The sequence below is a fragment of the Manis pentadactyla genome, chromosome 3 (genome assembly GCF_030020395.1).
Source record: "Manis pentadactyla isolate mManPen7 chromosome 3, mManPen7.hap1, whole genome shotgun sequence".
NCBI classification, from domain to species: Eukaryota; Metazoa; Chordata; class Mammalia; order Pholidota; family Manidae; genus Manis; species Manis pentadactyla.
The window spans coordinates 114,096,731-114,119,764 of NC_080021.1; the positions used below are offsets into that span (position 1 = coordinate 114,096,731).

General features: G+C 42.0%; 1 protein-coding gene and 1 long non-coding RNA gene across 11 annotated transcripts in view; one reads left to right on the forward strand and one right to left on the reverse strand.

Moving 5' to 3' along the window:
• MKX (mohawk homeobox) overlaps nt 1–8,969 on the reverse strand; it is a 56,147-nt gene extending 47,178 nt beyond the window's left edge. For 2 of the 6 annotated variants that reach the window (XR_005030239.2, XM_036912285.2), the window contains exons 1-3: nt 8,525–8,965; nt 6,202–6,468; nt 4,342–4,501 (exon numbers count right to left, since the gene is read on the reverse strand). Coding sequence is in view for 5 of the 6 variants with exons in the window: in XM_036912285.2 (XP_036768180.1) it covers nt 4,342–4,501; nt 6,202–6,389 (348 nt within the window). In the remaining variant the exon portion in view is untranslated. Of the gene's footprint in view, nt 1–4,341; nt 4,502–6,201; nt 6,469–7,419; nt 7,556–7,957; nt 8,345–8,524 lie in introns of those variants that run through there. The other 4 variants (XM_036912281.2, XM_057498329.1, XM_036912282.2 and 1 more) reach the window with 4 other exon arrangements.
• Nucleotides 7,415–23,034, forward strand: part of LOC130682932 (uncharacterized) — a 109,260-nt gene continuing 93,640 nt past the window's right edge. The window contains exons 1-2 of one of the 5 annotated variants that reach the window (XR_008996392.1): nt 7,415–7,798; nt 16,910–17,015. This is a non-coding gene — a long non-coding RNA (uncharacterized LOC130682932). The remainder of the gene's footprint in view (nt 7,799–16,909; nt 17,016–23,034) is intronic. The other 4 variants (XR_008996393.1, XR_008996390.1, XR_008996394.1 and 1 more) reach the window with 4 other exon arrangements.

Below are 23,034 nucleotides of genomic sequence, written 5' to 3' on the forward strand. Positions count from 1 at the left end.
TTTAGTGTCCAACTCAGAGCTTTAAAAACACCTTGTTTATAGTGCAAGCTTGGAGAGTCAAATGTCTAGAAGTTGGAAGAGAAAACTAAGCAATTTTCATCTCTAACAGAGGTGTTTATATTCATCATATTGACAGAGCAATCGTTTTAATAAACTCAAAGGCATCTGTCCACCTTTGAACATACAGAATTAACAAACTTATTCTTGGTTACTCAGCTGAAATATTGAGAACCTCATTTCCATACCAGCTAGCATAATACCTGGAGTAATACAGAAGGACAAATCTGAGATTTTGTTCAATATTTAACAGTTGCCATAATCCTTGCAGTTGATCACTACATACATATCCCAGCAGAAGCACTTAATACCAAGCAAAAACAGAGCTATGTCAACGTAGGAAACAAAATCTTGTAACATAGCAATTTTAACCAATTGATACATGGACTTACCATAGGAATTTGAAACTTCTACTTTAAGAGGAAGCATTAACATTCAACCATTAAAATGTAATCTCAAACTCCACTTGCACTATACTCTGTACTGTGATCATGAAAGAAATCATTCCAAGGAGATATGTCACTGTTAAGAGTCCAGAAGTCATTTTTTTACATCTATACACATGAACAATGGGAGACATTGAAACCAGACATAGCCTCAGTATGTCCATCTTTAAAAAAACTTCTTCCAAGGTAATTATTCCTTGGTAAGCTCCATATCCTACACTAATGCAAAAACACAACTGAATACTACTTTGTATGGTCAGTGATAAGGCTGTTTGTATTTTGAGAGAACACAGTATATTTTTATAATGTTTGAATAGTAGTCAGCCAAAGAAACCCAGCACAATGAAATATCTTGGTTGGTTAAAGTCAATACACACACACACACACACACACACACACACAAAACCTACCTGTTAATTTTATAAAAATGCATATATCTCATTAGGAAGTAAGGTGCTCAGTTAATAATGCATGTGAGAGTCCAACATAGTAATAGAAGATTAAGTCAAGTGCCAAGTCTAGTGAGTAGAAAAAAATGAAAGTTGCATGAACAGTTCTTTTTGCTTCTTATTTCAGGGACAAATAAAATGTATGTGCTGATGAACATCCTTAGAGTTTCTATTTATCAGAAAAAGTAACTTTTGTGGTTGTAAAAATAATTTCTTTAACTAAAATTTCAGCTTCTTGTTTCTAGGCTTTCTGGAGATTGCTGAGGAGGTTTTAGGCTCTTCCTTATCAATTTACAAGTAACAAAATAAGGCAAAAATAATCTTATAAAGTTTGAGTTAGACATGTAACTAAAAGGAAATAGTAAGTGTAAAAGAAATACTCAAAAAATATAAGATGCTCTTGCAGTTAAGAAATAGAAGTTACGATAACAGCTTATTAATATAAATTATGAGAAATAAATAGAAAGCATTGAAATAAACAAGAAATAGGAGCTTAGAATGAGAAATAAAGGGAACACTACATATTAATCAACAGACATAAAAATATGACATACATCCAGATACAGTGAAAATAATAAAATGAGTTATACTCATGCTTGTTTGGTAGAACCATCATATAGCATTAAAGGTAACAAGCTGCTCTGTGTGTACTTCCTCCAATGGGAAGGATTTTAAAACTAGAGTATCTGACTCAAATTTCAAGACATTCTCTGGTTTTCAGAAAGGTGTTTTGGAAAGCTGCATGGTAATTATAGTGGCATTCCCCAGTTAGAACCTATTCACTCAGCAAGCATGTACACAACTTACTATATGGGAAGTATGGTGCTAAGGATGATAGAGGGGTATGAAGATCAATGACATGATCTCTCTTTTCAAGAAGGCTAACTCTGCAGGTGAAACGTGTTTACTGGGAGAACCTGACTTATTAAATAGGGTTCGAATTTGAAGGGATCAAGAGCTTTATTCAGATCACATCTTTATACATATTTTCCCTCAGAAGGGTAAAATATTGACATTATTTAGTTTCCCATAGAGTCAATTTGCTTTGGATATTTACTGTATATTTGATTTATATATAAATATATGTATATATGTAGTATATGCTATATACATGCACATTTTTATATATATTACATATACTATCTATAACACATAAAACATATAGCATTATATATAACATATAAACACATACACATCATACATATAAACATATAGGTAGATATATGTGTATGTCTAATTGAAAATAAATGGACCCAAATTGGATGTATATAAAGTCCCTTGGGTTTTCTTTCCCATTTATCACTTTACAGTTCCAGAAACCAACTTCATTTATAATAAAATTTGGAATCATTGAGTATGTATCATTTATTATAAAGTTATCTTTGCCCCATTTAAAAACCACATGATTTTGTGCATTTTTATTTTCTGAGGACTAGTGTAGGAGAAAATGTAGTGAGGAAAATTTTGATTATATGAATAAAAGTTTCATGTAAATTAGAAAAATGTAATAGCCTTATCAAGATCTTAATGCAAAAAGAATTACTTGTGTTTGAACTACTGTTATAGGCAGAAAATAATTTGATTTTGCATTAAAATTATAACTACTTGTATTGCATTGCAACAAAACTACGGCTCCCGAAAATTTAAATGTCTCTGCTACTGAAAATGTTACTTTTCATTACTAAAAAATGTTCTGCATATGTCATAAGTATTTTTTGCTTTCTGTTTGAAAGAATGACAAGTATTAAATATGAAACTATATAATCAACTGAAGTAATCTAATGTTTTATTGCTGACAGCATTGATAAATTCAAACAGCTCTATAAATTAGTGTATTTTTCAAATAAATAGCATACCTGTTTAAGCTGAAATCTGAACATATGCATTGATTTTCAAAAGTCAAGTTTTTCTGACTGAAATTATTTTTTTAGAAACTACTTTTGTAAATCACTGAAAGTTCATGGTTTTATGTTAAACAGATATTAAGCCAAGAAAACTAATTTTCCCCTCCAGTGCGGCAGCAAATCACTATTAATACCATAGCCCGTAAACATGAAGCAAACAGATGTTTTTCTCTACAATCGTATTCTGAAAATAAGCAGACAAATGCATATTATGGTTTAATAAGCCTACATACAAGTCAACTTTCATGTTTTGTCAAACTTTCCAGTAATTCCTAAAATGACAATCTGAAATACTTTGGAAAGCAACTTCATCTAACAGGTAAATATTCTTTTATTTTGGGGTTCTCCCTTACTCTACATTCAATGGAATGACCAAAATTTCACAAATGCAGTGATGTAGTTCTACAATAATATGTGACTTCTCAGCTCATTTAGCTCCTCCTTCTCTTTCTGAAGAAATTTTTTCTGTTTGCATGTATAAAAAAGTTCATGCCATTACATACATTCCTTAAAGAAAACTGGTGTGATGGAAATAGCATTTGATCTGGAATTACATTATTTCCAGGTCTATGTCTACCCCTTACTAACACTTAACTTTCACATGCCTTGCTTACATCACATTTTTGTTTATATCAAATAAGATTATGTAGGGAAAAATCTAACCAAATGTAGTGTTCACTAGAAAAGAAACAAACTCGTACCGTTTTTCTACACTTCACAAACTAGCCCAACCATTTGAAATCTCCCTTTTCTTAATCCTATTAGAAAGATACCAGCAGCAAAATTTTGTGGTTCCTAGCTAATGCCCAAGATGCCTCTAACTAAAAAAAAAAAAAAAATCCAAATTCCACCCCCAGCTCTCTCAATAACGGCAATTTAAAAAAATATCCTGCACTTGGCCTTTAATATGGGGCACTAATGAGGGGTGCCTTCTGCATGGTTCTCAAAGGGTGGTCTAGGACGTGCCGCTTCAGCATCACCTGTAGAACTTGCTAGAAATGCAAATTACCTGCTCCAACACAGACCAGCTACTGCATCAGAAACTCTGGGGTGGGGCCCAACATTTTGTGTTTTAACAAGTCCTCCAGGAGATTCTCTTGCACTCTCAAGTTTGAAAATTTCTGCGGGTAGTTCCATCTGTATTCATCTATATAAGGCCCATGAGTCCAGATTCCCAGACACTCCTATTAGCTTATGCAGTTGACTTTTTATTGCCCTCCCTAACAAACCGTACAAACCCTCTTGTTAAGGACATCAGCATGAGAAAACCCAGAAACTCTTCCCACCGTAGTAGCACTCTGCCCCCGTGCCAACCCCTATCACTCCCGGCAGCAGAAGACTGAGTATCCGGACCCGCCTCTCTCTCTGCTGCACCCTTCCCCATGAAGAGGCGCCAGGTGGAGATCTGTCAGCACAGAGACAAAGGGCGCCCGCTCCTCATCAACTTGTCCGGAGACCGTCAGGGGCTTAGTGGGCCCGAATTACCTGCACTAGAGTCATCTGTGAGCCGAGCGCCAGGAGTATCTTCTCAGTCTTGGTGGGATACGGGTTGTCACGGTGCTTGTAAAGCCACTGCTTAAGGGGCCGCGCCATGTCTTGCAGTGCCTGCCGCTTGTGCCTCACCTTCCCGCCATTCTGCCGGGCCCTGGGACACCGGGAGAGTCAGAGGCCCTAGTGAGCGGCTCCATTTGGGCGCTGCCCGCCGGGATCTCCTGGGTCTGAACGCATTTTGGCCCGCAGCCCCTCGTCCACCGGGAGTGGCCGCCGACCCGTCCTCTCCCCCACTCCCTGCACCCTCGGGCACCCAGCCCACGGATGCGCGACAACCCTGCGTGCCCCGAGGTGGAGTCGAGGCAGGGATTCAGCCACACAACCTCTGGGTGGGACTATCCTTTTCTGGGCATTTTTCTTTGAAATTGCCTGGTTGTCGCAGGGGATCATGCATCGGTGAAAGACGCTAGGCTTATCTTGAAAAGGGGAATATCTTGAGGCCTGTAGCCAGAGATTAGAGGTGTAGGTGACGATGGTTAAGTGAGTCGAAGGAAAATGTTATTCAAGCTACAGATCTGAGCGGAGGGGCTATCACCCTTTCCTCGTCTCCCTGCACCGCGCCCTTGAGTGGCCCTGGCCTGGCAGGCCCAGTAGAGGCTGCTGCCGGCTTTCGAGCATTCTTTGGGGGAACTCATGCCCGCCTCTCAAGGCTTCCTGTCGCCTGTGATCAAAAGAAAGGGAATAAAGCAAGGGAGGCAGCTGCCCCATTACCCTTGTTTTCTTGGAACTGGCTCCTATTTCCCAAAGCTTTAGTGCAGATAGAATGCAGAACCTAGAAAACACTCTAGGGCACTTTTCCTGACAAAAGGGAGAATTAAAATGTATGGAAGGCTCGGTCCCATGGAGCTGAATGTTGGGCGCTGTGCTCCCAGGCGGCTCCGGAAGGTGTCGCCGCGCGTTCGTCGGCGCGCCCAGCAAATCCGGGAGGCTCGCGCGCCTGCGCCGCAACCTCCAAGGCTTTGCCTCTTTAAACATTTGAAATGCAATTCCATCCGAAAGGACTGGTAGTAACATTTTGGCGAAACCTAATCTCTATTTTACTAAACAGCAACGCCACAGAACAAGCAGCTGATGCAATCTTTCAGGTGGAGACAGCCAGGACGGCCGCCCCTCCCCCCGCGGGGCGCTCCTGGCGCAGGCGGGACGCATCTGCAGTCGGAGCAGCTGGCCCACCCGCAAGCTCTCGTCCCCCTTGCCCCCTAGCAGCCTCCCACTCGCTAAATCGAAACCCGGCTCGTAGCGTACGCCGCCGAGCCACGCGTGCGTCCAGCGCGCCCATCGCAGAGGTAACCTTCCCAGCACCTTGGCCGAGGCAAGGCGAGCTCGAGGCAATGGCTAGGCCCTGTCGTGAGAAACGATGGGAAACCCGGGGGACTAGCCTGAGCAGGGAAGTCCCGATTGCTTGTCCCTGCACTGTTCTACGCATCCCGCTCCGTCCTTTCTGCCTCGCCCTTAGCCGCACTTCTGTACCCGCGGTTCGTAGAGGAGCAATTAATCCCTGCCCTGAGGTCCAGGTATCCGAGAACCAAGGGGCAGTTCCGGGGATCCTCAGCTTCCAACAAGCCTCTTTAGAGCTGTCCTGAAGAATCGACACCCCCCCTCCACGTCCCCATATTTTGAGAAACTAATACCTTAAAATGACAATGCGCAAGACCAGGAGGTCGAGACCTGCCTTCCCGCGAAACTCCCGGCCCCTAATCCTCAGGCCCTGTTGCGACTTGCACCTTAGCGCCGCTCACCGCCCCCACCCCTCCGGGCTGCAGGCGGGCAGGGGCCCCGGGAGGGTGCACATACCCGGTCCTCCGGTGTCTCAGGCCAAGGTTGTCCTTGAGGGGCGGGCCGTCCGGAATGCCCACCTCGGGGCGGGAGTGGGGACTGTCGAGGACGCCGCCGTAGGGCCGGCCGCCCCGCTCCCGCTCGGGAGCGCCGCGGTCCTCAAACAGCACCGCGCCGCTGAGCTTGTTGAAGACGATGGTGTTCATGGTGCGCGCTGGCCGGGGCGCGCGGCGCGGCCGCAGAGCCTCGGAGCCGGGCCGCGGAAGGCTCCGCAAAGCTCGGGTTCTAGGAGATGAAGATGCATCACGTTACTCGCTGAGAGTGCTCACACCCCCCGCGCATCCCAAGCCCAGAACTTGGCGGAGGAGCCAGGCTGCGGAGCGGAGGGGAGGCGCGGCATCGCCGCACCTGGATGAGCGAATCCATGGCTCTCCCCACTTGGCTACACCGCTTCCTCCCTCCGCTCTACGCACTCCGGCTCAGGTCCCTGTCCTTCTAGCCCTGGAGATCGAGCTTCCAAGGAACCTCAACCAGGAATAATTTATCTGCGGAGACAATGGAAAGCAATTCCTAAACGAGCCTTCTGTCTCAGTTTTAATCTGGAAAAAGGATAACCCGGACAGCGGAGCGGGATAGGCGCAGGGCCGCGCGCTGTTCTTGTCACAACGGAGGACTAAAGCATCTCGGATCTCCCACTCGGATCGTACGGAGGGACAGGGATGAAGGGAAATTTTGGGGTAATACGAGCAACAGCATCCACAAGCTCCAGTCAATGAGTCCCAGGCCATACCAGGATTTCGAGGATTTTCGTGTTTTGAGGATTTGAGGGGGACGATTTCGAGGATTTTCGCTGGTTTGGCGAAAGCGAGTTAAGCTCCTTCGGGGTTGGGGTGAGGACAGGGACTCAGCAGACTCCAGAGGTGAAAAGTGAAGTGGCGTCGGGGGACAAGTGCACCACATTATCCCCCTCCTTCCAACTTTTCCTATCATCCCCCAGACCGCTCCGGAACGCGCGGGATCAAAGGAGCCGGATCGCGGCTCCCCGCCCACCCCCCGGGAGCCCGCCGTCAGTGATGTCCTTTTTCGCACGGCCAGCTGGGAGCCCTTCCACACCCGCCCCTTTCCAGGGTGTCTGAGAACTATTTCAGAGGCTGCTAAGGTGATAGGGGCGGAAGGAGACAGCGCGGCTTCTGCGCTGTCGAATACGTAGGCCCGCGGGAGAACGCTTGAGCTCACCTCCCGGGTCACGGCGGCCGGGATGAGTCCGCGCCGCCGCCCAGCCTCCGAGTTTCCGCCCCGAGGCGCGCGGCCTCCTCAGCCCGCCCCATCTCGCCGCTCCGAACCTCAGGGAAGCTCCGGGTCCTTCCGAGCAGTCTCCGCTGCGCAGCCCGCGCCCCTCACCCCGCCCCGCCGCGGCGCGGGCAACCAGCCCCTCAGACACGCGCCGACGCCCCCCGCCCCGCCTCCAGCCACCGCAGCAGCTGCCACGCGGGACACGGCGGGCCAAGACCCCGCGACTAAACGACTGCTGCCGTCAGTAGCGCGGGAGGTAAAGCCAGACCTCTTCCGGCTGCCTCGAGTACCCGCAGACTGATTCCTCCTGCCCCGCAGACAGGTATGTGTGTGTGGGGTGTGCACACAGCCTCGGCGATAAGTGTGAAAGCACACTTCCGTGCTCGCTGCCCCCGTTCTAAGGTCAGGACTCGCTTTGTTTTCTTTTTAAATGAGCGCGCTGGGCGCCTTGCGTTCACGCCGCTCTATTTGTGAAACACACCCTTTCCCGGCCCTGCCGACTCCCTCCACTCCAGCCTCGTCCTCCGGCGAGGTTTGCCATCTCGCACCCCTCTCCGGCCGTCCCCAAGGCCACACAGATGTCGCAAGCAGAGACAGCCCCGGCCCCGCCCCCGCCCGGGCCAGGCTGGGTCTGCAGCAGAAGGCTGCCCGATAGGAGGGGGCGACGAAGGGCCGGGAGCTGGGAACCGACTCCAGGGGTCGGGGGCGTGCGAACCGCCGTCTGACCCTCCCCGGACGTCTCTCGGGTCCTGTGCTCCCCACTTACCCTGACCCTGATTCACTCCGAATTGTTGCTTGGCTCCCTCTCCGCGGCACTTACCCTGCCCAACGCCCGCGAACAATTTTAAAGCGAAGGCGGAGCGGCCAGGTGGGTACCCAGGCCCCTCACAGATCCTTGGGCCAGCCTGGGTCGCCCCCCCACCCCCGGCCTCTCCCCGGCGGACCTCGGAGACAGTGGGGGAAGGGCGGGGACGGCCGAGGCGCCGCGGGCCGAGGAAAGAACCGGCCTTGGGCCCCAGGCGGGGCCGCCGCCCCCCGAGGGCAGTACCTGAGGCAGTGGGGCCGGCGGCCGGCCGTGGGGCAGCTGGCTCTCCCGCGTCGAGGCTAGGCGCACTCCCATCCCCGCCGCATGTTCTCGCCGTGGGCTCCAGCGCTCTCACCGCTGCCACCGCCGCCGTCTCGGCTTTATTTACCCGGAGGGGCGCGCGCGGCCCGGGAACAGGAATGCCGAGGCCTTCTCATGTTTCCTGACTGCCCGGCCCAGCCAGCGAACATCCTGCGGGCGCGGCATCCACGTTCCCGGGCCGGCGAGAGGAAGCCTCTGCACCCGCCCGGCCCCGGGGACTGCTCTTAACCCTCGCGGAGAGGCCCCCGGTTCGCCGAGCCCCCCAAGCAGGCCCGGCTCTCAGATCGCGGGCGCGGAGCAGACGGGTTGTTTCCTTCGCGTTTAGGGGAGAAATTGTAGGAGGCGCGAGTAGCGCCCGGCTTGAGCTGTAGGAGCTGAGAGGCTACGGTGCAAATCCCGTGTCTTAGCTGGCTCGGTCACCTTAGCTGGCTCGTGCCTTAGCGTGGCTTAGGTGCCGGAAATTTCACCCTGCCTGGCTAGGCGGGAGAACACTGAGAAGGGCCCTTTATTTTCATTGAGATTAGCTGGAGTGAAGTTAGAGCTCGGGTTTGTGCCCATAACGAGTGAGCTTATTACAGGAGGTGCTTGCGACCCGGGAGCCTGTGTTCTGGTGTCACTGGGTTTCTAATACCCGGCTGTCTCAAAGCCAGACACACGTTCATCTCCCCGGGCCAGCGCGGTGGGGCTGCATTCGCCGCTGGTCATAGGGGTGGAGGGAGGCAAGGATGGAGCGAGGTGCCCCAGGTGCCCAGGTGCCCAACCGTCGGTGATCCAGGTGTGGAAGAGATGTTGAGCCCAGAGCCAGGGATCCGTCTAGAGCAGAGGAGATGGAACTTGGAAGAATCCCGAGCTGGGACACAGTGCGAGGAGAGAGAATGTCTTTCATATTCTCTGATTGTTGATAACTTGCCTTCTCACTACTACCCCAAGTATGAGACTAGCGAAAGCTGTGGCTTCCGTGCAACGAGAAGCACAGAGTGCCGGCGGCCTCAGGGAGCCCAGCACGAAGCCGTCCGCATTCTCGCCGCGGTCCTCGTGCTGCAGAGACACCTTTTTTTTTTTTTTAAAGAGCGAAAGTAGATTTCTGCAGACCTGAAAGTTTGACATCACTTATTCCTTTCTTCTCTAAAGGTGTCTGGCCAGCTCTGGAGCAGTGGCCCACCTACGCTCTACCGTTCTGTGGCCTGGAAATGTTTAAAATACACACCAAATCTATTACTTCCAAGACTAATCACACCCCCGAATATTCCATTATGGTATCCCCCCCAAATACGCCACAGGTAAACCGGGCAGTGGCACAGTCTAAAGCACAAAAGAACGTAGGGTTACATTTTTGCGCATCAAGCAGAGAAATACTATCCTTAGACTCCGTTTCCCGTGGTCCTTGGTTCTCCTTCATTGTGCAGGTTGGCGGTTGCAGCGCTCGCATCTTGTCATTGGCGCTGCTGCACTGGTCTTGCAGCAGTGTGAGTCAGTACAGACACCGGTCTACAGATCTCACTGTAGGTACTTAAAGGCTGGGATACATTATAAAATTTCAGCCACAGACTTGCAGCAAATGAGCCTAACAATAAAAGTGGATAATTCACAGGAGGAAAGAGATCGATTCTCTTCTCTGGTCTCTGTGACTGATGGTGGTCACCAGACTTTGTGGTGAAATCAGCTGTAACATGCCCTCTGACACATATTTAGGTCAGTTGTGCTAGGTAAGCAACAAACATGTATGTAGTCGCTTGCAATTCCATAGTGCGGGAATCTACTGTCTTACCGAGCTGTATTATGTAGTACAGACTAGTTTAGGACAAAAAAATGTTGTGGTTTTAGTCTTGACAGTATTCACACAATTTTAAAATGCACTTGGAGTACTTTAATTTAAGATATATTTATTTACATGTAAGATTTGTTCTATCAAAATCTGATACAAAATATGCAGCAATAAATCTTTCTCTAATATGTTTGTTATTTGGCATAGGAATAATATACACCTTAATGTCAAGTTGAGTTACTGAAAAATTAATACATGATAATTCCTTCAGACTACAGTTTAGTAATTAGAATCCATTTAAAAATGAAAGAGCAATGGAGAGTACATTTTAAAATGAAATAGTGTGGAGCATCCCTCTGTAATATACAGATGAGTATGTATTTTGATAGACCAAAATTTTATTTTTGCATGTTTCATCCTCTTTGCAAGAGTGAAATTTCTTCTTAGTTTTTACCCACCATTCAGAAATGTTTATCATTATCTTAAATTTCAACTTTTTCTAAAATGAATTTTATTCAGCTTCTTGCATTCTATTCCAATCTCATATAGGAAATGCTGTATTATAACCCTCAGAGGTAAGGCTTTCAGTTTTAGAAAGCACTACCAGAAGATGAAGAAAGTGTTTTAGTTGGTGGTGGATGGCAATATGCAGGGAAAGAAATTTAGGCCAGAAGTCAGAAGATTTAAGCCTTAATCTCAATTCTGATTAACTTGATGTTGCGTTAGCCTGAATTTACTGAAGTATAAAATGAAGATATTAAGTTTTCCACAGACTTGCCTTCCATTATTATAACATGTTTTTTTAAATGTGAAAGTCATGTATTCTTATTGCTAAAGCTAGAAAAGGTTAAGTGAGAACATTTGGCAGAAATTTTACTCCATTCTGTTGGACTTAGTTATAAATATAAGTAATTTTTACTTTCTAATAAAAAAAGACTTCATTTTAAGCATTTTGATATTTTACCAAGAAAACTGATATTTCAGCACAAATATTGGTCAAAGTTTTTGAAAATAATGATTGCTTTAAACACTCTTTTCCAGTTATTACTAATAGGCAATGAAATAAATTATAAAGTGTGGAACAACTGTCACTTCCTTTCTAGGTGGTATAAAACAGTGAATTTGTGAACAAATAGCAGGTTCACCTCACACTTGGCCAGTTTGGCTTGTAGAGGTACATATTGGAGTGCCTAAGTGGAACAGAACAAGTGGTGAAAAGACAGCTGCAGAAACAGTGTGAATGAACTAGTAGAATGGGTGCTCCCACAATATCACACAAGGCATTTTTGCTTTTTTTACAATTTAACATTAATTGCATAAATAATATAGAATAAATTCTCTCAGAGAGGGTCTTTTCCATAAATTCACTCTCCAACAATCAAAGAACAGAGAACAAGGGAAGTTGCTCTTCAGCCAGCCCACCCAATCCCATTCCTCGGAGGCAAACACTAAGAAGTGGACATTGCAGTTTTGATGTGCATCCTTTCAGCCTTTTTCTGTGCATTCACACACATAAATACAAACTATAGTTTTATTTTATGAGCTTTTGAAATAGACAAGGCCATACTTTATAAAAGTATATATGTACACAGTATTAAAGTAAAACTTGCTTTTTCATTCTATGATTTCATAGAGAACTTTCATATTAGTACATAAAATGGAACTCCATCTTTTCAACTATTATATAATGCTCCGTAATCTTTTTAGCCATTCCACTATGAATGTTTCTGTCTTTTCAATTTTTACTAGTATAAACATTAAGCACCCTTGTATATGATTCTTTCTGCATGTGCATAAGTATTTCTCTCAGACTAGCCACACAGAAGTAGAATTGTTAAACACTTAAAGGGTTAAAGAAAACATGATTTAAAAATTTTAATGGATACTTACAAATTTCCCTTCAACCTATACCCCCCAGAGTCCCTATTTCCTATGTTTGTTTTTCATGTTTGCTTATATGATGAGTAAAGCTATGTCTCATTGTTTGGAAACTTTCATTTACTCATAACTCATTTGTATTTCTTAATTGAAGAAATTTGCTTATATTCCTTGTTTATGTCCTTATTACATGACTTAATTAAATAAATGTTCTTTCTAAATCATTTTTCCCATGATATATATGTTTTGTATATTATAAATATGTTAACTGATGTAAAGTCAGCTTTTTACATATTTTGTCTTTTGCCTTATAGAAGGTTTAAACATAAATATAGTCAATAGGTCTGTGTTTTCCTTTATGCATTCTGTGTTTTGTGTCTTCTTTACAAAGAATTTTATTTTCTAATACTCTTAAAAATATTTTCACTTGGTTTTTTAATCCTTCTGGAGTTAATTTATATATGTTGTGAGGTAGAAATCTAATTTGATTTTTGTCTTCTCCAATTGAATGGCCAATTATTCCTCTGGTATTTATTAAATAGTTTCCCCCCATGGATTTGAAATAACTTCTCATATATGTGGTGAATTCCTTTCCATATGTAGGTTGGTCTAACAAGGCTTTGAGAGATGTTGCAGAGCACCCAACAGCCTGTAATAAATTTAATCTTCAAATTTTTAAAACCATCTTGCACTCCAAGACTTCCAGTATGATTCTGTTTTTAATTTCAGAACATGTCAAGTATCAAAATAGTAATGTGCATGGACTGGTTATGGTTCTAATTTAGAAGGCTAATTCAATACTGTTCCAGGATGAAGTTGCCGTTTATTCTGCTGTGGTCCTGCTCAGAAGTAGAAGAACAGTTTCAGGTAGCCGTATTCTCTGAAGTAGAGTATGGCTGCACAAAGCTTTTCAAACACATCACATAACCCAGGGCTAGCTGACCATGTCCATTACAAGGTTATTTGTAAAAGTGATGAGTCCCTGTCACTGGAACAAGGATGTGGCAGTGGCCTACATCTCCTGGTCAAATAACAACCTAAAGAGCAGCAGAGCCTCAAGAGGAAAGGACCACATGGGTGAGAGCTCCCCGGCCTGAACTCAGCAAACCTTTTCTGTAAGGGGCCAGCTCATAACTGTTTTAGGCTTTGTGGTTCATGAGGTCTCTGTGCAACTCTGCCATTGTAGTGCAAAAGCAGCCAGAGATAATACTTGACTATGAATGAGTCAATGAATGAGTCTAGCTATGTTCCAATAAAACTTTAGTTAATGGGCATGTAAGACTGAATTTTATTTTTACTTATTTTCATGTGCCACAAAAGATTATACATCCTTTGATTTTTTTCAGCCATTTAAAGATGTAAAACTGTTCTTAGAGATAGAAACAGTAGGCTAGATTTGACCCAAGGCTGTATATGCTGATTCCTGTCCTAGACTACTCACCTCTGGGCTGTTATGGGAGACAAACTTCCTCTTCTTTAAGTCACTGTATTTTGGGGTTTCCTGGCTAAGGAATTAGCCTGTACCCTATGTAATGCACACCTGTAGGAACATGATCTTAGTTTTATAGGTGGGCTTAGGAAAAGTGGTTTTTAGATGGCAGAGGCTGCCACAAATGAGAACTGGAAAGGGATGGAATGACAAAGCACCATCTCCTCTCCTCCTGAAAACATTTGGCACGTGTTTAGAGGATTAGTATAACTATTTTTACGATATTTTTGATGCTATGTTCTTTTTAAATTTCAACCACTTTTTAAAAAGGTACCATATACCTTAAGACACACGACTGATGTTTGTATATTGATGCTTATGTTTTTTGTAAGTCATGGAAAAGGGTGATTAATTTATAAAGATTACTGTTTTCTGGTTCACTCCCTCTCCCCTAAAACAAAAAAATCCCACAAAATTTGAACAATTTTTTATTGTTTTCTTTTTTAATAATCAACAATAAATATTTATGGGGCACCTGCATACAAAGTCCTGTGCCAAGAACTGCATCAGAATTGATTTAAAAGACACAATTCTTGCCTAGCTTACAGACCTCTTAAGAAAGCACCGGAAAACAAATATACCTAATCTCAAAAGTGTTAGGGTGTCTGATATAAAGATTGCTTGACTCCAGTAAATCTGTAAATCATCTGTAGAAATGCATGAGGGAGCTTGAAGACTAGAAGGGCCATTTTATGTGTCTGCTAAAAATTTTGTAACCATCTTACCAACATCCTTCCTAAAAACATGCAAAAAGATCATTATTTCAGAAATTTGAGCCTGATTGAAAAACAGTATTTTCGCCTCTTACATCAGACTTTTTCAAGTTGTATGCCAAAAACCTCTGAGTTTCGAGAGAGAATTTTAGGGCTTTCATTGGAAAAAAAATATGGTAAGAGTAAATACATTGAAGTTACTGCATGATCTTTTTCTCCTCTTTCCCTTGCCCAGGCCTTCTGGAACTTGCCTCGGTCTGGTCCTCCATTTTAACACTCTTTCGAGAAAGTGTTGAAGGGAGGTGAAGGAAGAGGAGAGAAGTTACGTGCGGCGGTGACATAATTCTTGAGGCTTATAGAGAGAAGACACCACTGCTCCTCAGAGGAGACTAATTCCTGCCCAAGTGCCTGGGTTGCAGAGCTTTAGACAGGCTGGTGGGAGGGAAGTGATCAGGTCTGCACTTTAGTCTACACAGCAGTCCTAACCGAATTGCCATCTCTCTGTCTGATAGCCGCTTGACCTCTGTGAAGTGTGCTTTGTTGTAAGCTTCCACAAATCCAGTGTAGAAGGGAGTTTGGGCTCTGAGAGATGCAAACTGAAAAAGGTGTTATGCCAACTAATTGTGCAATTTAAACAGCCCACAGAGTCTAGAATAAGGGGAGCCTTGCCATATCTTAATGTTACACTTTTTTTCTTGGACCTGCAGTAGCAGTCAGCTCAGGTCATATGTCCTAAAACTGCTCTTCTAGATGCTTTTAAGTAGTGACATAATTAAGGCTATTTAAAAAATTTGCATACTACACACACAGCACTTATTCCATGCCCACGCACTATTCCAGGCGCTTAACCCATATAATTCCCACAGCCACCCTTTGGGGTGAGTACCTACTTATATCCATATTGTAGAAGAGGACACCTAGGCACAGAATTGCCCTAAAGCTCAAGTTCATAACTGGTGGAGCCAGGATTTGAACAGAGTCAGGCAGGTGCCAGAGCTTGTGTGCTGAATCATCTAAACTCCAACTAACTAGTTGTCTTTTTGAAGGTACAGAGGAAAGATAGAGAAGGAACTTTAAATGCTTGACTGCATAATTGTAGGCATGGTTAAATAATGTAGTTGCACATCTTTTGTCTCCTCACTTATAGCAGGAAATTCAGTGCCAAGGCATTCATTTTTCCTTCTGTATGTGACCTTTTCCCTAGGCGGGTAGCAAGTGTAATCTAAGTGTCACTGGACTGTGATGGTTTCCCACAGCTCTGACATCATGGTAAAAAGGCTGTCTTTCATGTTGCCCTTTGTGTGTGAGCTCATACTCCTCAAAAGTCAGTAAGTGCTGAATCTTCTGTGGGTTCTGTAAATCTGGAGAAATCTAGGCAATGAAGTAGTTCAGCAATGAAAAACAACATGCTCTGGAATAGCTCCAGCAACCCAGAAATATCACTTTATTGTAGGAGTAGACACAGAATGATTTTAAGTGGTGTTTTGCGAGTGGGGTAAAAACCAGTAGCTTTGCTTAAGAAACATGAGGAGGTGATAGTGATCCCCACAACTTTATGATCCTCTTGTTGATGTTTTGTCTCTATTTTGTTTTGTTTTGTCTTGTTTTTGTTTGTTACAATTGTCAGGCCTGCCTCTAACATTTGTGCAGCCCATGGCAAGACTACATACAGATGAACACCCACAGACCATATGTCTAAATATCTAAAAGTTATGAAATAAGCTAAGATACTGTTAATATATGTCCTATATTAAATAAATGTCCTATCCTTCTACCTTGACAAATATACCATCATAATGAAAAATCAAAAACTATGTAAAGTTATGATTTTTGATGGGAAAATATCAAAGACAAGTTAAATTGTTATTGTACATGCTGAATGTTTTGTTTTTGATCTGGCAATGTTTAGTGAGTAATAAAATGAAAGAGATATGATTCAGAATTTATTTTGAATTTATTCCAGTAAATTAATTTTTTTCTTCATTTCAGCCAAAATCACTGATTGTGTTATAATTAATATCTCATAATTTATGTTCTGAAGGATTACAAATAAAAGGTAATTCTAAAAGTGTCCAAGATTTAAATATATTTTCATCAAGAGTGCACATTTAAATAAATATAGAAAAATTCAAAAATTTATTTTAATATATATTATTTATGAAATGCTATTTTATGCTAAAATACTCAAATTATACATAAATTCAAGTAAAAAACAAAAATTGTAATTAATGAATATAAGATTTTAAATAAAAGAGAAATGTACATTTTTTGGAAAATTAATTAAGAATATGTTATTCAAACAAAACTATTTGCTAATGCCAGTGTTCAATGCACAGAGCTGGTTGTCAGTGTAAAATATTTGTTGGTATTGGATTTCATGAATGAATTGTCTAGATTTACACACTTACCAATCTATAAGTGATGTGAATTATTTAATATTGCAAAATGTTCTTTTCTGCCAGGTGCAACTATTGCAGAGAATTGCTAAATATCAAATACCTGCAGAATCATGTATTGGAGAAATGAGAAAATACTACCAGACTCTGCTGGGAAACAGTACTGCAGGAGGTAAAAATATATTACAATTGTGGGATCTGCCAAGTTGATTAATTTGTCTTTTCTCCCTGCTCTTGGAAGCATTGTTCACCTCCAGTTTCTTGGCACAATCCAAACCTTTACAATATTTGGATGTGATGATCGTTTACTTTGAGGACATATGACAAATGATGTGTGGAAGCATTTCCATGGGCCCTGAATGGTGTTAGTCACAAGAGCAGATGTTTGGGTTTAAAGTTGCACTGTGTCCTGTTGAGTGCTAAATCCCAAACTACAGAGGCACTGTGTGTTTGTTCTTTAATACATTTATGTGTGTGTGTGTGTGTGTGTGTGTGTGTGTGAGTGAGTGATGTGGGTCCTTTAAAAGAAGGGTTCAAGGCAGTGGCCCTTTGCTTGGGTCTAAGGGTGGTACTGGTTGTTGGGAGTATTTAAAATCTTGCTTATTTACTTATTTTTAAATATTTAAATTTGTATTTATTATACAAATATTTAGATTTGTATTTAAATATTTAAAAATATTTTTAAAAACAGAAAGTTAATTTTTTAAAAACAAAAAAATTAAACTTGGACCCTCTGATGAATCAAAATGAAATCACATTGACCAAATCCTTTCCATGAGTTTATCCTCTGATGATCTTACAATGATTAGCACATATCACAACATCTGAAATTACAGAAAGCAAGGTTATTTTTAAAACCCTTCCAGGACAACTATTTTTTAACAGAGGCAATTGTTACAGAATCATTCTTTACGAAATAATGTCTTCACTGAGGGTCAGAGGTTTATATACTTGGATGAGGTCAGTTTTGCAAATTCCTTCCCTCAAGGCAGACAAGGAGACAGCTGATTAGGGGCACTGAATATGGCATATGGCTACCACTCCAATGTCTTATTCCTAGGCTGTGTTCCTCAGCAGAATGCTTTTTATTCCCTTCAATGCCATGTTTTTCAACATGTAGTCTACAAATTACCTTAAGCAGGGGTACTTGTTAAAAATACAGGTTCCAATCCCAACTATACATGCTCAAAATTAGTTGGTTTTCTGGGCTTAGTCCCTGTGGTGGTGCTGACACAGGAGTTTCTCAAACCATACTTTGAGAAGAATTGGTCTAGAGCAATGGCCCCATGAGCTTTTTAGATTAGACATGCTTATCGGTAAAAATAGTTTGGGTAGGCAGCTCTGATACATAATCACTTATCTGTAAGGTATACATGGACTATACATTGTGCTACTGTTGCATGTAAATTATAGGGCATACAAAACAAATTTTTTAAAAAGCAAAGATGAAATAAACAATATTTAAAAATAATTTTCTTTTATATCTTGATACAAAAATATTTTTTGCTTCCACCAAAATACCATTGTTAATGAATAAGTAATTATTACTATTATCAACAGGCTAATTTTAGTAAAAGGAATGTAATTTGAACTGCTCCACACTTAAAAAAATCTTGGTTTAATAATGATTTAAAGGTTGGGACTCAGGTTCAGGCTAAGTAGAGACTTGTTTTTAATATCATCAGTTCTTGTAAATTAAAGTGTTACCTTTTTATTCTCAAAATAACTTTAATAATGTGCTTTAACTCTTTGATAGATTTTAAAACAGATTTGAAATTTCTGTTTCCAAGTTTTTAAAGTGTGATAAAGAGTTTTGATAGGCAATATAGGTCACTTTCAGGAACCAAATCACACAGTGATGGTACATTTCTAAATCATGCATGTCTTTTGGAAAGCAGTCATCTTCTGAATTATTGTTAAATGTCATCTTTACCTGAAGGGGGCAGATGAAGAATGTTTTATGATTTTTTTTCTTAAATGACTGTAAGGTAGATTCCCATTGACAGTTACATCCTTGAGAAGAGGAACAAATTAATGTGGCTTAAGGCTGAAATTTAGGAGATAAAAAGGAAATAGTGTAAATCATGAGACTGTCAAAAAATGGGCAAAGGTTAGATAATGGGAGTTCTATGTGTTATACCCACTGCTTTCATTTTTATCCTATAGGAATGGAGCAGTCAAACATGCCAATCATAGACATCACTGATCACTGTGGGAGGGACACAGGCGTCTCTGTGATGATGCTCAGCCCTAAGTAACTGGGTGAATAGTGAGAGAGAATAACAGTAACAAGAGCTGGTAATTGTGGGGCTCTTAGGTGCCAGCCACTGTTCTGGGCCTCTACTTGTATCACTTTATTTAATACTCACACAACATCCTGAGCACAATCTGAATATCAGCCTTGTGTGGATGAGGAATATGAGTTTGAGGCATGACTTCAAGCCGTTACTAAGTAACAGATCTGAGAGTCCAGCAAGTTTGGGGGATGACGGTGACTTCAGTTGTCGTGAGGAGTTAAAGTGCTGGTCTGACTCAACTCTGGCTCCCCAGTGAGAGGATGAGGTGCTTGAAAATGCCGGGGTGAAAAGACACTGAAACCTGCCCATAGGGTAGAAGCTGCTCTTCTGGAGCATTGATTTCCTGAAGTCTACAGACTTCTTGGCCATGGTTCTCTGTCTGGTTGTTAGGATATCATCTATTGCAGAATGTGTTTCTTTAATTTCGGTGCCATATTGATAATGTAATATTAGGGGCTTGATATTTTCTTGGGTCATTATAAATGTGTTTTCTTGAAAGGCTTCCTCCAAATGCATCAATATAAAAGCATCCATTGTATTCTAGGCATTGTGTTAGATTCTTGAGACCTGGGGTTTCATAAATCTGTCTTACTCTCAGTAAAATTACAGTATAAAGAGAAAGTGGGATATAGTTAATTTAGCATGTTGAGATTGTTTGTAGGGATAAAACAGCTGTGCACAGACTTGGGAAGACAGAGAAGGCTTTGGGAAGGCATGATTTGGAGTTAGTAAGATGCAGTGGAGGGGCTGGAGAGGAGAGTTCTTTTGTTCGATTATTCCAGGACTTAACACGGATATCACAGTATCATGTGCTCTGCCTTCCATCCCCACCTCATCCTCCCCCAATTCCTTCTTTGCAAATTCCTTCTTCCATTCACCCTTCTCCTGTTCTCTCTCTCCTTCCTTTAAAACAGGATCACTTTCTTATCATCAGGAGATACATTATCAGCAGTAAACAAGAGGGGGACGAACAAATCTTCACCAATTATCCTTACCTAGGATTAAAAATTCTCTGTTTAAAGTCATTTAAAATAATTGCAGTAATCAGCGTTAGGTGCCAGAAAGGTCTACCACTCTAGGATCGTTACATCAGGGCACTCCCACCCTCAGTATACAATTCTTTTAGTTTTTCAATGAAGAGATATGTCTTATTTTTACAAAAGCTAGATATGTGCCCTGAGAAAGCTATAAAATAAGATAAGCAAAAAAAAGAAAATAAAAGCAGAGTATTCCTACTGTTGGAGATTATCTTTTATATTTTTTTGTTTATGCTTTCAGACATATATATGGATGCATGTGTTTTTATTAAAATGAGATAATACTTTGCAAGTTACTTTGTACCCTGGTTTTCTAAGTTAATGATATTTACCTTTATAAGTCAAAATTTTTATCCTACCTAACAGTCTATCCATATTTGGATTTCCATAGTTATTCCCGAAATGCCGTTTAAAGCTGGTCTGCCCAAACTACAATCTAATTCAGGCTCACATATTGAATCTAGTTGTTATGTCTCTCAGTTTTCTTCTAATCTAGCAACATCTGTAACTTTTTTCCCATTACACAATGACCTGTCTAATAGACCAGACCAAACATCCCAACAAAATGATCCACCTTCTTAACTTTTCTTGAGTACCTCCTGGTACTGGTGTCAGACTCTCTCTGTCCCTCCTATTTTCTTTTTTTTTCTTTCCATGGAAGTCTGTATATTCTTTTGTTTTTATTAAGGTATCATTGATATACAACTCTTAGGAAGGTTTCACTAGAAAAACAATGTGGTTAGTACATTCACCCATATTACCGAGTCCCCGCATACCTCATTGCTGTCACTGTCTATCAGTGTAGTAAGATGCCACAGAGTCACTACTTGTCTTCTCTGTGCTACACTGTGTTCCCCATGATCCCCCCACACCATGTGTATTAATCATAATACCCCTCAATCCCCTTCTCCCTCCCTCCCCACCTATCCTCCCCCACCCCTCCCCTTTGATAACTACCAGTCCCTTCTTGGAGTCTTGTGAGTCTACTGCTGTTTTGTTCCTTCAGTTTTGCTTCGTTGTTATACTCCACAAATGAGGGAAATCATTTGGTATTTGTCTTTCTCTGCCTGACTTGTTTCACTGAACATAATACCCTCTAGCTCCATCCATGTTGTTGCAAATGGTAGGATTTGTTTCTTTCTTATGGCTGAACAGGATTCCATTGTGTATATGTACCACATCTTCTTTATCTACTGATGGACACTTAGGTTGCTTCCATTTCTTGGCTATTGTAAATAGTGCTGTGATAAACATAGGAGTGCATATGTTTTTTTGAATCTGGGTAAATTTTTAGGAGTGGAATTCCTGGGTCAAATGGTATTCCTATTTTCAGTTTTTTGAGGAACCTCCATATTGCTTTCCACAATGGTTGAACTAGTTTACATTCCCATCAGCAGTGTAGGAGGGTTCCTCTTTCTCTGTATCTTTGCCAGCATTTGTTGTTCCAAGTCTTCCCCTTTATTTTCTTATGCTGAAAGTTCAGTCTAAAAGTTTGCTGGCTTCATGTTAAGCATTTTGGCTGGAGTATGCCACAGGCGATGGTTTGAACTTGATTGTGTGTCATACCAGGAGACATAATATTTGATGGTTCCGCCATTCGTGGGGCTAAATTTGACCACTGGATTTTGGTGATGAAAGTCTGATCCCTCCACGAATATACACTCATGTTTTCCCCTGCGAATAGAAAGAAATCTTTATGGTGTTACTTTGGCAGTCTGTGAATGTCAAATTCCCCATAAATCATGCCTTAATACTTTAAACACTAGTTGACAATCCTTGCCTGAGTCAGTAATTTCATTAGGGATTGACAATGATTAAAATCTAATTCAATCCTTCCTTTTCTTTTAGCAGGCGGCGTATTCTTCTGTAAAATAAAACTTTCATCAAGTGGGTTTTTGTTACTATTCCTGTTACTCTGAAATACAGTCTTCCTGGAAAGACGGGACAAATGTCTGATTTCCCTTAGTATATACATGTTTTCAAAGGAAAGAGCTTACTTAACCATTGCCTCAAATGATGAACTATGGGTTGTGGGGGTGGGAAGCTTTCTTCTTTTTCCAGGTTATCATTATCTCTTCATGGATTTGCATTGACTCAGTCAGTGCCCCTACATAATTCAGCATTGGCTGTCTTCCACCACAGTGTTATTGAAAAGAAACAGATATGGTCAATTCTGCAGTTTTATGAATGCTTTGAAAAAATGAGATTGAGAAGACACTGAAAATCCCTTTCATTACACATGACGATCCACTCTCAGCCCAGAGAATGCGCTCCATTAGGTGTGTTGTATAAAGTTCAGTCTGTCAGCCTCACATGAAGAAAATGAATATGCTCTTGGAAAAAGGATTTCCTGAGACTGAAAGGGAAGCTCCATTTAAAGAACTGTTCACTTGTGCCATTGTTAAGGCAAGATGTCTCTATTTGGGGAATTTCTTTTTTTTTTTTTAATAATATTGATATGGGACTTAAGATTTTTTTCTTTTCCTTTTTAAAAATGAGTTGATAAATAGCTAACTACTGGCTTATTTACACAGTTCACTAAATAGCACATACATTGAAAAGAGCTTTACATTTGCTTGGTCATTTTTCTGTCCTCTAAAGTGAAATTGAACCCAGAAGAAAAAGATAATGATAAATGTGTGCGAGCAGGTTCATCGGGGTGTGTGCGCGTGCAGACACACACACACACACACACACACACACACACACACACACACACACACACACACACACACACACACACACACACACACACACACACACACACACACACACTGCAAGACGTATTACTAAACTGTAGAGTTACCAACTGTCTGGATTTTAACACTGACAGTCAAGTGTCCAAGTAAGGCCTCCA